The sequence below is a fragment of the Dendrobates tinctorius genome, unplaced genomic scaffold (assembly GCF_039654945.1).
Source record: "Dendrobates tinctorius isolate UK_male_01 unplaced genomic scaffold, ASM3965494v1 ptg000143l, whole genome shotgun sequence".
In the NCBI taxonomy this organism is placed as follows: Eukaryota; Metazoa; Chordata; class Amphibia; order Anura; family Dendrobatidae; genus Dendrobates; species Dendrobates tinctorius.
In genome coordinates this window covers 29261631-29277244 of record NW_027361810.1, presented here as the reverse complement: position 1 = coordinate 29277244, position 15614 = coordinate 29261631, and the positions used below count along the sequence as shown (strand labels likewise).

Sequence of the window (15614 nt, the reverse complement as noted above, 5' to 3'; positions counted from 1 at the left end):
TTTGCTCTTAGTTTACTCCTGCTGCTCCCATGAGTATTCCAGCTATTTTTTTATTAATTGGCCATATAGTTTCATAGATATGGGCCTTTTTATTTAGTGCTAATTTGTATGGTCTTTTCCAAGGAGACAGAACTCACAGATCCTCTGGGGCGTGTCTTCAGGCTGCTTTGTATTACCTTGTGAGCCACGCTCCCCCCTTGCAAAGACCATAAAGATTAGCCCCAAATATAAAGGCCCACACCTTTGGAGCCGTATAGCTTATATGGAAAAAATAAAAAGTGGCATACTAAGGGGAGCTGTGAGAATAAAATAAGAGCAAAAACTGGACATTTTTGACCTGGTAAAAGGTCCTCTATGACGTCCCAAAGAATCCCTATAGGGGAATGTATACATAACAGTATGATAATTTTGCGGCGTGAAATACAGCCATGTTCTCTAAATTCTGACTTTGTTCTAGGCTCTCAGAGTCATGGGCCGGATCATGAGAGAATGTTGGTATGCCAATGGCAAGGCCCGCCTTACCGCGCTGAGGATAAAGAAGACGCTGTCCCAGCTCTGCGTGGAGGAAGACTTCAAGCTTTAACGAGACCACGACAGTCACAAAGACATAAGGGGGATTTGTTCGAAGTTGTGTTTGCTCTACCTCAAAAGTAACAAGTGCCAGACTGGAGAACTGAGGATAAATGGACCCTTGGCTTATGGTGGTTTTCGAAATGGCAGAGCTGAATGGCCCGACTTTATTATTAGATCCGATGTGTAAAAAAAAAACAACTGAGAAAAATAATGCCGGGCCTACGTGGCACCACTTGGGTGGCCTGTGGCAATCTAAATAAGCATAATATATACTTTTGCCCGGCTCATGATGGAGTAGCCGGGAGGCCCACTGTGACTTTATTGCCTATGGCTCCCATGTGCCTAGTGCCGATTGGGTTGCTTTTCGAAAATCAGCTCTTGCCTGCTAAAAAGTTATATATGTACAGTGACAAAATCCATTATTTGAATGACAGTATAAGCTTAAAAACACTAAAATATTTCATTTTTATAAAAACAGATGTAAAACGTTCAGGTCAGAAAACACACGGGGTCTACAAATAGAGATGGACAGGTGTATTTAATAGAGGATGCGTTTCGGTAAAGGGAACAGTTTTCTCTCTCGCTAACTATTATGTTCAGCCTTCTCATGTCATAATCCAAATGGCGGTAGATAAAGCTATATATTTATAGACCGTTTATATTTTTGCGTGTATAGTCGTTGGTGCATTTTATATTATGTCTTACTATAGACGGCGCTCGAACCATCGTCGGCACCAAAGTTCTAAAATGGAATGTTTGAGATAACAAAATAAAAAGAAACAGCGCCACCACTGTTCCTCATAGAATCTGGTTGGTATGGCACTCACCTTCATTCAATGAGTTGCAAAACCACTGCAACCTGTGGACCAGAGTGGCGCTGTAGCTAGGAAAAAAAATCTGATTTTCTCACAACCAAATGTGTTTAAAGGGAAACCTTTTGTAAGATGGGGATGGGACCACATCAGTCTGTAAACAGACAATTGACTCTAACCAAAGATAAAATAGTACATTTTTCACAATATCTACTTGAGGTCAGCACAGAAATGAGGTTGACGACTGTTTATCTAATTTTTTTGCACTATGTTTGTTTTTTTTTATGGTTGGCTTCATACATAGGGATTAAATTTCTCTCATATTTCAACTTTAGCAACGAGTAAAAGGAGCTTTGTGGCCAAGGGTCGACCAATCAGAGCTGAAGCTTTATTTTTGGACCTGAATTAAAACAAAGATTCTAAGATAGTTTTGAAACTTAAGGTTTAGGCCAGGTTCGCACATCTGTGTTTGGAGGAACAAGTACGAATCATGGACTCCTAACCCAAACTCAACAGCCAATCATATGAGATGTTGAGTTTGGGCCAGAAGATGGCTGGATCGACCATCGTTGTCTTTACTTGGACTGCGAAACTCGAATGTATAAACCACCTTAAATGGAACCTGTCACATTGAACATGCAATCAGATTGGCCAGCAACATGTTACAGAGTAGGAGGAGCTGAGCAAATTGATATATAGATGTGGGAAAATATTCCACATAGTTTGTAATTTGCTTTTTATATTCCTAGGAGTCCAGTGGGTGGTCCTAATCAGTGACAGACTGATCCTTTTATTTATGATCAGGCAGCCATGGTGCCACCCACTGGACTCCTAAGAATAGAAAGAGCAGGGAACTTAACCAATCAGTTATCAACTATGAGCTGAATTTTTTTTTATCAATATGCTCTCTTTCATGGTGCGGGTAGATCGGACAATCTGTACCAGAAGTGCGTGTGGCCTCATGTACCTCCATACAGCCTTCTACGTGAGGTTCTGCCGTAGAGTGGGACATATCTACTATTGTCAGTTTTGTTACATTTTTTTGGTAGAAAGGGTTGTAGGTTTTATTTTCAGCTTTTAGGAGTTTATTAAAGGGTTTGTACTAAAAACATCCTCATTAATTAAACCTAGTCTGATTGGTGAAGACCTAGCAGATGAGACCGCTATTAGTCCTTAAAATGGAAAGGTTCTCCATCGATAATCAACATAGAACTTTCCTCTGATGTCAGTAATCTCCCAAATCTGTGGTTACATATTTACTGATCTCAACATTAGGACCCTACTTGAAAAATTCCCAACGCACTACTTTTGGGAGTTTTGGCAACTCTTCCGGAAACTTTTCCGGGAGTCATTTGGATCTTCTTGGCAGTGGAGTAACTTGAAGCAAATAGGCCCCCATGCAAATGCTCCAATGGGGCCCCCAAATATTTCAAGTCCTTAATAGCATTGGTCTTTTCATATAGGTCAAATAGTTTTTTGGGCCCCCCTAGGCTCCAGGTTCGATTGCCACCCCTGCACCTATTGTAGTTACTCCCCTGGTTCTTGAAGAGTTGGCGAGATTGTCCTGGACCGATCCTCTGGTGTTGTGACTGATGGGTACCACTTTGCAGGCCTCACCAATCAGACTTGTATGCTCTATACGACTGTCACAAATGTATATTTTGGGACAAATCTTTTAAAGAGGATGTCCGGTACTGGACAACTCCTGATTAATGGGCCCAGTGAGGTAAAAAAAAACAAAGAAAATGAAACACGCCTCCCCTAACAGTGCGCTTCTCAGTATTCAACACTGCTTCCCGTGAGCACTGCAGTCTATCATCAGCTTCTGATTGGCTGCAGCATACACATTTTGTCAAAGAGGAAGAAACAAGTCTCAAAATTTGAGTTCTGCAGCTGATCAGTGGCTGCCGATTGGCTGTAGTGCTCACGTGACTTCCCCTCCAGTGGTTGATACCAGGGAGCAGTGCACTGCTGACTATGGAGGAGTGCTGCCAATCCTAGACGTTTTTATCACATTTTTTTCACCTCCTCGGGCCTTTTTTGTTAAGTTTGTATTCATTATGTCACACTGTGCCTCTTGTAAGCGACTTACTGCAGCGCTGACGTCATGTCGGCGGCACTGAAGCCAATCAGTGAGCTCAGCGGCTTTGCTCAATTTGACGTCACAACTCACTCAAAGCCGTTGAGCTCACTAGTTGGCTGTCGACATGACGTCAGCGCTGCAGACAATAACGGACACAGAGGGCAGCGGCGGTAGACTCAGCGCTGGACCCGGGGAGGGTGAGTGACAGAACATTTTAAACAAACAGCTGGAGGACAGAGGTTTTCTAAACCCAGAAAAATCCATTAAAAATGTCACTACCACCGCATGAAACGACAGGTTCACACATACTGTATTTGAGTATATGGTGTGGTTTTATGCACATAAAATCCACAACATTTTACAGCAGCAGTAAAGTGGATGAGTTTTACCTTTTTAGTGCATTTTTGTAACAAAAATAAAAAAAAAACCCACATAAAAAACCCACATGAACGAGTATGGAAAATATGCACAGATTTTTATTGCAATTTGGAAATCTGGGTATAAAATCTGCACTGAATATGTGAACCAACCCTTACGGTGATCTAAGAATGTAGCATCGGTCCTTAAAGGGGGTTGTATGAGAGTAAAAATGATTTTTTGCTTTTTTATTTTCCCAGATACAGCACCACCAATGTCCATAGGTCGTGTCTGGTATTGCAGCCATTGATTTAAATATAATAGAGCTGCGATTCCATGGACTGGAGTGGCCCATAAAAAAAATTGTATTATTTTTTTTTTTACTTTCATACTTTTCATTGACCAGTTTGCTATTCAGTCCCATCAGTATAAGAAATCCTTACCACCTAGGACCGAGGTTTAGATGGTGCAGTAAGAATCTTGTGTAATGATTGAGAGAGAAATTGTACTATAAAATATAATTTCATTAGCTGGACCCATCTAAACTGAAATATATATATTTTATCTTACCGGGGTTCTATGTATGCAGGATATGGGCCATTTAGCTGCTCTGGATACCCTTCCTAACGATCCGTGTTGCCGTTTGGTTAACAGTACATAACAAGGCAATGCCAAAATATTAAATTTCTTGAAATACTATTACTAATTCATTAGTAAAACCAAATTTCATTCCAGCTTCTAGTTTGCACTACAATGAAGATATCGCTTTTTTATTCTGCTTTACCAATATATACTTTTATTAACCCAAAAATATGTGTAAATATCAATCTGTATTTTTTTTAGTTTGTGTTTATACAATACTGTATGTCTCTGGATCCCTGTTTTGGGGATTCCTACTGTTTGGCCTTTTAAACATGGCAGAGTATGTGCGGTGGCACATGCAGTCCCCACAGTGAGGACCTCTATGTGCCGCTTTCTGAGGCTTCTCTACACAAGACCGGCTTTAAGAGACATGGGGAAAATGTTTAGAGGCCTACACCCCCTTTGTTGTCCTCCTCTATCCACCCTGATGGCTGTTCAGTAGATATGAACAAATCAATTCTAATTCAAACTTGCCAAATTTTTCCCAAAATTTTGATTAATGACAAATCTGAATTTCTGCAAAGCCTCCAATTGCCCTTAAAACACGTGTGTAACACTCTGAGGTCTCCTAGGATTGTACTGATCCCTTTCAAGCTCAATGGAAACATAGCCATATTAATGTCAAAGTGACATCCACTATGGTAGCTCTTTATCACTACTGTGCGGTCCTTAATGTTTGTTCAGTGTTTTATGGCTTTCTTTCTGTATCTCTATGGCATAGCTGTGAGCTGTGACGTCCTCTCAGTGTTCAGATTCATGAACTGGCTGCTGCATTCCCTGCCTCTGCTTTTATACTGGTTATAATAGTCCCTCCTGATTGGCTGTGCAATAGCATGTGATGTGATGGCTGCACGGCATTATGGGGAAACCTGACTGAGGTCATAGGATCCTTCTTTGACTGATGCATCCTTCTGCAATATGTAAAATGGAGGTGGTCATTTTAGGAAATCCACCTAAAGCGAATCACAAAATTGTCCAACCCTACACGTGGGACTGTTCACAGAATGCCCTCTTTTGGTCATGGTTTTGCTAAACCAAGTCCCTTTTCGATCCAGTTTTCTGCGCTGTCCCTGCAAAATTGTTTCTTTGTGAGTAGCTCCATGACAGCGTCAGGTAAAACATGTCAAGTACTTCTTATGTGTAGTCATCCTCCCTGGTGTTCTCCATTTGCCTCCTGCTATCTCCTCTGCTCAAATCTGCATACCTTTCCTCCTGCTTGCAGGGGGTCTGTCTCAGTGGAATGGGGATTTCAGTGGTAACTCTGAGTCATGCCTTTCCTATCCTATCCCACAACACTGGAAAGGCAGGGAAGGCATGGCTAAGCCTTACCAGTGCACTCCCAATGCCACTGAAACGGTCATCCTGGAAGCAGTAGGAAACGTATACCGATTTGAGCAGGACACAGACAAAGGACACCAAGTAAGATGACTTTACATAGGAATTGTATAGTCACTTTTTAGTACCATGATTGATAACCTGAGTATATTTGGGATACTACTTAGTAACAGACCATGCATGAGGCGGGTGACACCGGCGGCTATTTACAATGGGTGTCACCCGCTGTCCTGCAGACGGGTTTCAGTGCCACCAGCATTTTTGTGCCACCGCTCGAAGGTGGCCCCCAGTGCAGAATACATTGCTTTGGATTACTATTTTCTTTTCCAGTTCTGAACGCATTGTGATTGGGGGGCACTTAGCCTCCTAGCGGGAGATCTGTTTTTCTTATGACAAATGCTGTAATTACAATTCATTCTATATAGTGAAATATTCAGTCCACTCACAAGCGGCGGTTGAATATGCATGCTTTATGCTTTAAATTCGAATTTATTGTTTTATTATCTATTCCAGTTGTGTCCGCTTTGTTTACTGTATCTCCCTTGTCAATAGTCAAAGATTGAATTATCTCCGCACAAGGAAACTTCGGGTGCGCCAATTATCTGCTTTCGAAATCTGACTAATTAATGCCTCATCTTCTGGGTGGGTTAATACGATACAAATGAAATTATTTTCTGCAGAGCAGGCAAACAAGCCAGGCATCGGCAGAAGTACAGAATATAGCAATTACTTTTCATGTTATACCAATTTATTCCATGGAGTTATTAATGTATTCATTATTAGTAATAGAAATATTGACATGTAAGTCATGGATGAAGTGTGAGAAACTACCTGTGCACTGCGGCTGGTTTGCATATTTTTCTCCTGAGCTCTTTTTTGCCTAATACAAAGCTCCAAATCCTCTGCAGAGCCATAGATGTAAAAGAAAACATGTGGACTACCAGTAACCACCACTAGAGGGAGCACTCAGATTACTATTATTCAGACAGTATTCGATTAGCTCCAGAGCTCCCTCTAGTGGAGGCTGCAGACAGACAAATAAAAATAGATTTTAATCCATATCCATACAGATGATTTGGGCATCAGAAAATCAACGTGCAGACTGCTATAAAATCATTCTGAGCCTAAAACTGATAATAAAAACAGCGATTTTAAAAAAAGTTTCAATCAGAACAGAATATTGCCCAAATATTAGTAGATCAGAAGGTAAAGTGCAAAGTTTAGCAATTCTGATTTATACCAAGATATTCTCATTTCGAGCACGCCGAAGAAACTCGGATAGCACACGAGCATGCTCAGATAACACCTTATCCCAGCAGACAAGCATGCTCAGATAACACCTTATCCCAACACATGAGCATGCTCGGATAACACCTTATCCCAGCACGCTCGCTCGTCACTAGTAACTAATTAATCAATGAGTTTTATCGAAACCACAACCTTCTTCGGAAGTGAAAGAAAAATTGTTGTTACCGTCATCCAAAATAACTTACAACCCCAGAGTCATGAAGACATTATGTAGACCCTACAACAACACGTTTTTTTTGTTTCCTTTGACTATAAACCTTTTTTCTGTATAGTATAATGTGTTTTTTTGTGATGTACTGTATATTGTATGCATATGTTATACATACTGACATATTATGTAGGATGTACACGGCGCAACCAAAATCAACATCACATGCACATTGTGTATATCAAAGAATACAATGTCAAACATTGGGCTTATTAAGTATATCTGGACTTTTTCATGTATTTTTTTCATGCATCATTTTTATGAACATGTATTGTTTTGTAAAGTGGTAACTATAGTCAATTCTATCAGTGTTTCTTTGAAATCAAAATATATATTTTAAATAAAAAATGCAAAATGCAGTTTTTGCTGAGTTACTTTTTTAATAATTTTTTTTTAGTAAATCGTGGCCATAGGGTGATCCAATTTTCTCAGATAAGTTGAAGATAAAAGAAAATTTGTCCATCTTCTCCATTCCGTCACTCCGTGTAAATCAGATTTTTCCCATCATTGACTTGCATGGCCGAGTGAGATACGAATTGCAGATGAAAGTTGTGCATTCTGCGATTTCTCGTAGGATCGGCTCAGTCCAAGAAAAAAAATCAAACATGTCCAAAGCCCCATAGATTTACATTGAGCCAAGTGCAATCCGATGTTTTATCAGATAACACCCGGACTGATAATACACTCTCGAGCCCTAAGCTTTGATAACAATGGTCTATAGAGCGCTGTGTGTCATGGCTGCGTTATTCATACAGCTGCTTCTTGGTCATGCCCTCTTATGTCCCAAGCGCTGTGCTGAAAATATTTATAAGAAGCCTGACAGCTCCTCACAAAATGACTGTTCAAACCAAGCAGAAGTGCTGAAATTAACTTTTGGTGTTGCCAAACCGTTCAATGCACTTTCCCACCTTCTTGTTTTCCATCTATATATTCCTTCCTCTGGATCTTGTAAAGCCAGAGCTGTCACTCAAGGAAGAGGAGGCATGGTGGATAGATGGAAATTAAGTAGCTGGGAAGGTGCACTGAACTGCTTGGCCACGCCAAGGGTTCACCGAGCGTCTGTGCTTACTTTGAACAGTCATTTTGTGCTAACAGGCTCCCTGTATTCTCACCTCTGTTTTTGCACAGTTTTTCTCTGCTTACTCATATCACAGCCAGTCCTATTGTAGAATCCTGTTCCTGGTTCTGCAGGTTTGCTATCCAGTCCTTTTGTAGAGTCCTGTTCCTGGTCCTGCAGGTTCGCTATCCAGTCCTATTGTAGAATCCTGTTCCTGGTCCTGCAGGTTCGCTATCCAGTCCTTTTGTAGAGTCCTGTTCCTGGTCCTGCAGGTTCGCTATCCAGCTTCCTTCTCTCGAAAGATAATATTCTTCCTTATAAAATCTTGTAACAAAGATGAAGCATATACAGACGATATCACATTATATTACATCATGTATAGGATAAAAAAAAAAACAGACATGCATGCATTTAACTCCCCCAACAACTGAGAAAAGCGCAAAAAAAATTTCAGGAAAATGCAAAAAAGGTAAAAAAAAAGTTTAGTAGTTTGCGCAATAGTAATGAATGTTTGGCAGACCTGGCATATTATGGAACTATCTGCATTATGTTGCCTGCTTTTTTTTTTAAAGGTCCAAAGAATATTGTGTCATTGATCTAATGATGAGGCAGTGAAAGGGTTATATCCCTACCCGGACCTGCTCCAGCGACGTCTTCCTCTGTCATCACGCCATATTACTTCTGTGCGTGATACTAGTAATGGATGAGGCAGCATTGTTAATATCACTCAGCGGGGCAGGTGCTGTCCATCTAGGAACACTGGGGTAACTGAAGGTTTGCGTGCTGTCCATCTAAGGAGTAATCCACTCTCTGCTGTTCCCTATGGGGCAGCGCCACACCCTATTTAAACTTCCTGCAGTTTGCTAGGAGTTGCCAGTTACTGCATTTGGTTTTCTATCTTACTGGTGGGTTTTTCATATTCTGCTACTGATCCAGTATCAATTTAATTTTATCCCTCGCCGGTCTGACTTTTTGGAATCTGACCCTGACATTTCTCCTGAGAGTGATTTTATCACTTGATTCTGTCCCTTCAGTTACTGACCCAACTAGTTTGACTTTGTCTCTGGCTCCTTCCTCCGGTCAGCAGCTCTGCAGAGGTTAGCATTGTGAGCCCATATTCTGGACAGTTGTTGAGTTACAAAAGTTGGGGTTCCTCTGACACCTGCTAGATGGGGTTGTGCCAAGCCTGTCCAAGCTTTTCTTTTTGAGCAAACGTCCTCAGACAGACTTCACAGAAAGTAACCTTGTCTTGCAGTTCAACAGAACAGTTTCTACAGGTTCAGAAATACTGTTTATGCACTTAATCTACAGTACTATAATGTGCCCATTTACCAGATAAAGGACAAAAGTGTGTTCTTTCAGCCTCCGGCCGGTCGGTGTATGTCTGCACACCATTTATTTTCATAGGAAAGTGCAGCAGACAGCGCTATCCCATGCAGAGGGCTACTGAAATGTAAGGCGTACCATGCAGTATATGATTCTTTACAGTAGGTCCCTATAGGGGACTGATGCATAGATATACCAACACAGTCTGGACCTACCCTAAGCATGGCTTGCAGGAAAGATTAGGATGACTAATAGAATGCCGCCGTTATACCATTTTTCTAGAAAAACTCTTGTGAACAAACCCAAGTAAAACCAGAGATGCAATGTATGGGGCCATACATTTTTTTTATTCTTGCTTTCATTAAACATAAACAGGACAATGCAGAAAATTCATGCTGATTCTGCAGACAGAAAGTATTGCTTACATCCCCCATATGTATACAGATAATACACGGTACTAATGACATATCTGCTTCTTTACGATCTTCCAGTAATCAAATGGTTTTCTTATAGCTGGTTTTCTGTTAAAAGACAAATGTCATTGTTATATCTGTGTGTGGTTTCCCTCCACATCTGGCTCACAGAGCGTCTTCGCACCTATGCAAAATTGTGGGTGCGGCAACCAAAGATTTCCTGTGTTCACAGAGAAAAAGATGCCGGTCGTGTGAGTTTCACAATCTATATAATGTAAAGTCTTAACCTGAGTCGGGATGGGTATAGATTATATATATATATATATTTAATCTATACCTATCTGTGTATGTGTTTTTTTGTGTATATATACACACATATAATCTATACCTATCCCGACTCGGGTTAAGGCTTTTATCACTAATCTTACAAACAAGCCTACCTAGAACTAGAACATGCTAAACGTGGAGATGGTACTTGTATTCCTTCCCTATAAAATATAGATTTTTTCCAACGCTGCTTTGTGCTGTTCCTCAGTTATTCCTTTTGAAAATGTATAACTTATTTGATGTTGGCAGCAGATTAATCTCTGTCCAGCCGTTCAACAGTAAATATAACACAGTAACAAAGATAACAAAGATTACAACTGGTATTTCTTATAGCTTAGGATCTTAGCACCTTGTCTGTCAGCCTGCAAAGTGAAAGTAAAGTGTGCTCCATCTACACACATAGTGAACAGGAACTTCCTGGTTCTTTTTTTTCAACAATGCTTTACTGGCAATATTTAAAAGTCTTTATTTCAGCATTCCTAGGGATAAGAAACATAATAGCCACCTTCACAGAATGCAGCCTTAGTGCTGCTGAAGGTGGCTCTTTTACTTAAAAAGGTCCTGGGGGGGTGACAGGTTCCCTTTAATAGTGCAAGCGTTCATGTCTCCAGCAAAAGTGTTATTGCCCACCATACCTCTATTGTGTCCTGGAGTTATGTTTTCTCCCCCCTGTATCAACCGCCTCACAGCCGTCCATCATCTCCCTCTTGCCTCTGTGTGCCACCTCCTCTGTTCCTTGTTACATGATCGGCGCCTGCGCTCTGCAAACATTTCTCGGGCATGCACATGCGTCGGCACTTCAGCTCACAAAGACGCTGCCAAGTGCCGGCGTATTATGGTGGAGGAAAGAGGAGGAAGGAGATGTGGACAGGCGCAGAGATCCTCACTGCGCAGGCACCAGATTCCCAGCCCCGCAGTGTGAATACATCATAACACACTGCGGGGTGGGATCTGTGGCCTCTGCTCCACGCAGGAGGGATATCATTACATCATCACCTGATGCAAGTTCTCGGGCAGCGCGCACGGCGCATACCCTAGAAATGCTTGCAGAGCGCAGGCGCTGGTCATGTAACGAGGAACAGAGACGGCGGCGCACAAAGGCAAGAGGAAGATGATGGACGGCTGCGAGGCGGTTGACACGGGGAGAAAACATACCTCCAGGACACAATAGAGGTATGGCGGGCAATTTATAAAAGTCTTTTATTTCAGCATTCCTAGGGATAAGAAACATAAGAGTCACCTTCACAGAGTGCATCCTTAGTGCTGCTGAAGGTGGCTCTTTTAGTTAAAAAGGCCTTGGGGGGGTGACAGGTTCCCTTTAAAAAGTAGTAAATGGTAGTTGACTTACTTTCATCAAGGTTAGAGAGGAAGCTTCTCCCATTAGTTATATTTCTAGTTGCCCCAGAGTCTATACACCATGTATGCTTTGATGTACTTGCATTATAGCTTCAGTACTTGAAGTGTCATATTCTTCAGTAATGGCATTTTAACCCTTTGATGATTATTTTGCTTTTTCAGCTGATTCATTCTAGCTTTCCAGACCCTGCAGTCAGCCTTTAGATGCCATGGATTTTTGCAGACAAAACACTCATGTGTTTCCTTCAAATTACTCTTATTTTGGGGGAGATCTTGGGGTTTTAAAGTGGATTCTGTTTTGGATACCCCACTGCTACTTATACTTTCTGTCTTTTACTTATGCTCATCTTCAAGCTTTCCTCTGACGTATTCTAATATAAATTCATAATCTAATGCAGTTACAAGTGTGTCATAGCTTTCTAGTAGACCGCTTAGTAGTACTGCAACAACATGGAAATCCTTTAGGTCTTCCCCAATGTCCCTGCAGGCGCTCCACAATTTCTAGAGTAATACTTTTGTAATTCTGCATATCTTGGCCCTTAGCTTAGACTGAAACAGCTTTCTCATTAAATAGAGCTTAATGCTGAGATTTATCCTTTCATGCACTTTCTGCAGCTGATCCCACATTTCTTTGCAGTGTCACATTTACATACAGTACATGCACCATCTGATAATCATCCATACTGAGGGAGATCCTTCTCTATGCAGGTCTAGACTCCTAGATGTATTTCCAAGTACCATCTCTTACAAGCTGCATTTTACCTTGAATTTCCAGGATTGGTAGTTCTTTTTAGTCATATTTGGCACTGTGAACTTTACAGAGTTGCTGCTGGTGGCCATCTTTGGTTCTTCTTCTTAGTATCCTGTTGCTCTCTCTCCTCTGGGCTGTTATCTGGGTCTTTGGGTTTTTAGGTCGCTGGGTCTCTGGACCCATAACCTGTTGGTAGCAGATTAATTTCTGTACTGTCCAGCCGTTCAACAGTGAATATATATTTATTCAGGAACAAAGATAACACAGTTTACAACTGGTATTTCTTACAGCTGAGGATCTTAGAATTTTGCCTGTCAGCCTGCAAAGTGAAAGTGAAGTATGCTCCAGCTAAGCACTCACAGTAAACAGGAAGTTCCTGGTTCAATTTTTTTTTAACAATGCTTTACTATTACTAGCAATATAACACTATTGATGAAGACAGTAACTCATGCATTATTAAGCAGTAGTAATTAGTCGTTGTTTCATTATATAAATTCATAAGCATTATTTCAAGAATTGACAAACAGAAGGTAGCATTTCTGTTGTCAATAGGCTGTGTCCTTAAATATTCGGCCTTTATCTGCAGTGATTACACAGTATCAGACTCTGTTAAAAATACACTATATTGGCAAGGACAAATGATTACAGCTCTGTCAATTAAGGGTAATTTAACATGTCCAGTAATCAAACATTAGAATGGATCCAACAGCAATCCATTGACTAAAAAGTGGTGTCTTGAAAAAAACTGATTTCAACTGGATCTGGTTTTTTTTTAACATTGAAGTCTATCGAAAATGGATCCATTAATTAGCCATCCATCCATTTTTCTCCCATTTGAAAAGGATCCATTAATTGCTTACTGGAGATGAAAAAATATCAATATTTAGCCTGTACTAATGGACATGTGAACTTTCAACTAATTATCCGTATGAAACTGATCCAGTAAGTAAAAAACGAGTCAATTTCAAATGGGAGAAAAACTGATCGCTTATCCATAGACCTCAATGTTAAAAAAACGGATCCAATTGAAGTCACTTTTTTCAAGCGGACAAAAAAGTTACGTTTGTGTAAGCAGGTTACTTGGATGCAATGGCGCAGACAATGAGGAAACAGTGAGGATGAAACCAACAACAATTTAATTAATATATACAGATCAAGGATTAGTGCCCTAAGTGGGAGATCAGGAAATGGCACGAGCAAAAAAACAGTAGAACAGGTAATATTGCAATATTCAATTTAGCAACACAGACATCCAGAATATAACATAATATTAGTCACACGTTGTTATTCCCATCTCTGAGTAGCGATCACCAGCAATGTTACCCTACGGCAGTGTCACTCTAGTGTCGCTAGCTATCTGAACAACACTAAACGGTACACAGGCCCTGACGGGGGTCACGACACTACCGGCTAGACCGCAAATACATTTCAGGGACAGTTTTCTCACTCAACTCGCTGGCTGTCTTCACTATTTGAAGAACGGTTCCAGCCCACTCCCAGTACTGTGGAAAGCAATGGCCTACAGGAAAGGTCATCTGCTACAACTGGATCGTCTCTTGCACTCGGTTCAGATCTGGTCAGGGTATTTTACTGGCGCTGGTCATAGATTCCTACTGGCGCTGATTACGGTCTTCTAATGAGGTTAGCCCACCGATTTGCCTCTCAGTTCAGGTCACCAATCTTCCTTTCAGCTCAGGTCACTGATCCTCCTCTTAGGTCAGGTCGTGGATCTTCCTCTCAGCTCAGGCCACGGATCGTCCTCTCAGCTCATGTCACAGACATTTCTCTCAGCTCATGTCACGGATCTTCCTCAATTCAGGTCATGGAACTTCCGCTCAGCTCAGGCCACGGATCTTCTTTTCAGCTTAGATTATGGATCATCCTCGCAGCTCAGGTTACGGATCTTCCTCTCAGACCCGGTCACCGATCCTCCTCTCAGGTCACTGATCTTCCTCTCAGGTCCCTGATCTTCCTCTCTGCTCAGGTCCTCAATCTTCCTCTCAGCTCAGGTTCCCAATCTTCCTTTCAGCTCAGGTAATGGATCCTCCTCTCAGTTCAGGTTATGGATCTTCCTCTCAGCTCATGTCACCAATCCTCCTCAGATCAGGTTGCGGATCTTCCTCTCAGGTCAGGTCACAGATCTTCCTCTCAGCTCAGATCACCGATCTTCCACTCAGCTCAAGTCATCAATATTCCTCTCAGTTCAGGCATAGCTCAGGCCTTATCCGGGATCTGACCACTCACAGACCCTCCTGTGGTGATAGTAGCTGAAAGCCCACTTTGCGATCACACAATTTGCCTGGTACAGGCTCTGGCGCCAACTATTCCCTTCTCGGCCCAGCTAGGCCTTTTTATATTTAGTTTCTGGGCCAGATCTGTCACCTGACCCGGTGTCTTCTCCAAACTCCTCCCTGTGGGAACATGTACTTCACTCTTGGGTTCCCACTAATTCAAATTTTTTTTACTTTTATTTTCTCTTTTGCCTTTGACCAGTAGATGGCTGTGTTTGCTTACAGACACTCAGTTTAAACACTATTATATGCGTCTCTTAATTTGCTCATCTCCTTACATTTGCAAAACGTTATTGTCAACAGATCGTCGCTCTATCAGTTCTTACTGATGATTACTGGACACATGAACAATGCTTTAGCAGGACAAAAAAAAAGTTGTACAGACACAAATTTTTTGTCCTGCTAAAAAAAAAAAAACTGATGGCAACTGGATCCTGTAAGCAAAAATGGGTCCTTTTCAAATTGGAGAAAAATGGATGGCTATTTAACATTTTTCATTGACTTCAATGTTAAACAACGGATCCAGTTGCCATCAGTTTTTTTTAGCAGGACAAAAAGGGTATGTGTGCACAACTTTTTTTTTGTCATGCTAAAAGTCTTACAAATATCTGCTAAAGCTTTTGTGGAGCGTATTCTGAGATTTGTTGACTCTGTTTGTGGGTATTCTCGTTAACTTGTTGAGACTTTTGGAGGCATGCTCTGTGGTTTGTTGAAACTGTTGGGGGCTTGTGCTGTGATTTGTTGAGGTTTTTTGGAGCGTGCTAGGTGATTTGCT

At 41.3% G+C, this 15614-nt stretch overlaps 1 protein-coding gene across 3 annotated transcripts in view; it reads left to right on the top strand.

The window, feature by feature from the left end:
* ACVR1C (activin A receptor type 1C) overlaps window positions 1-7677 on the top strand; it is a 77072-nt gene extending 69395 nt beyond the window's left edge. For all 3 annotated transcript variants that reach the window (XM_073545657.1, XM_073545656.1, XM_073545655.1), the window contains exon 9: window positions 458-7677. In XM_073545657.1, the coding sequence (XP_073401758.1) occupies window positions 458-583 (126 nt within the window). In that variant the 3' untranslated portion in view covers window positions 584-7677. The remainder of the gene's footprint in view (window positions 1-457) is intronic.
* The last annotated feature ends 7937 nt before the right edge of the window (window positions 7678-15614 follow it).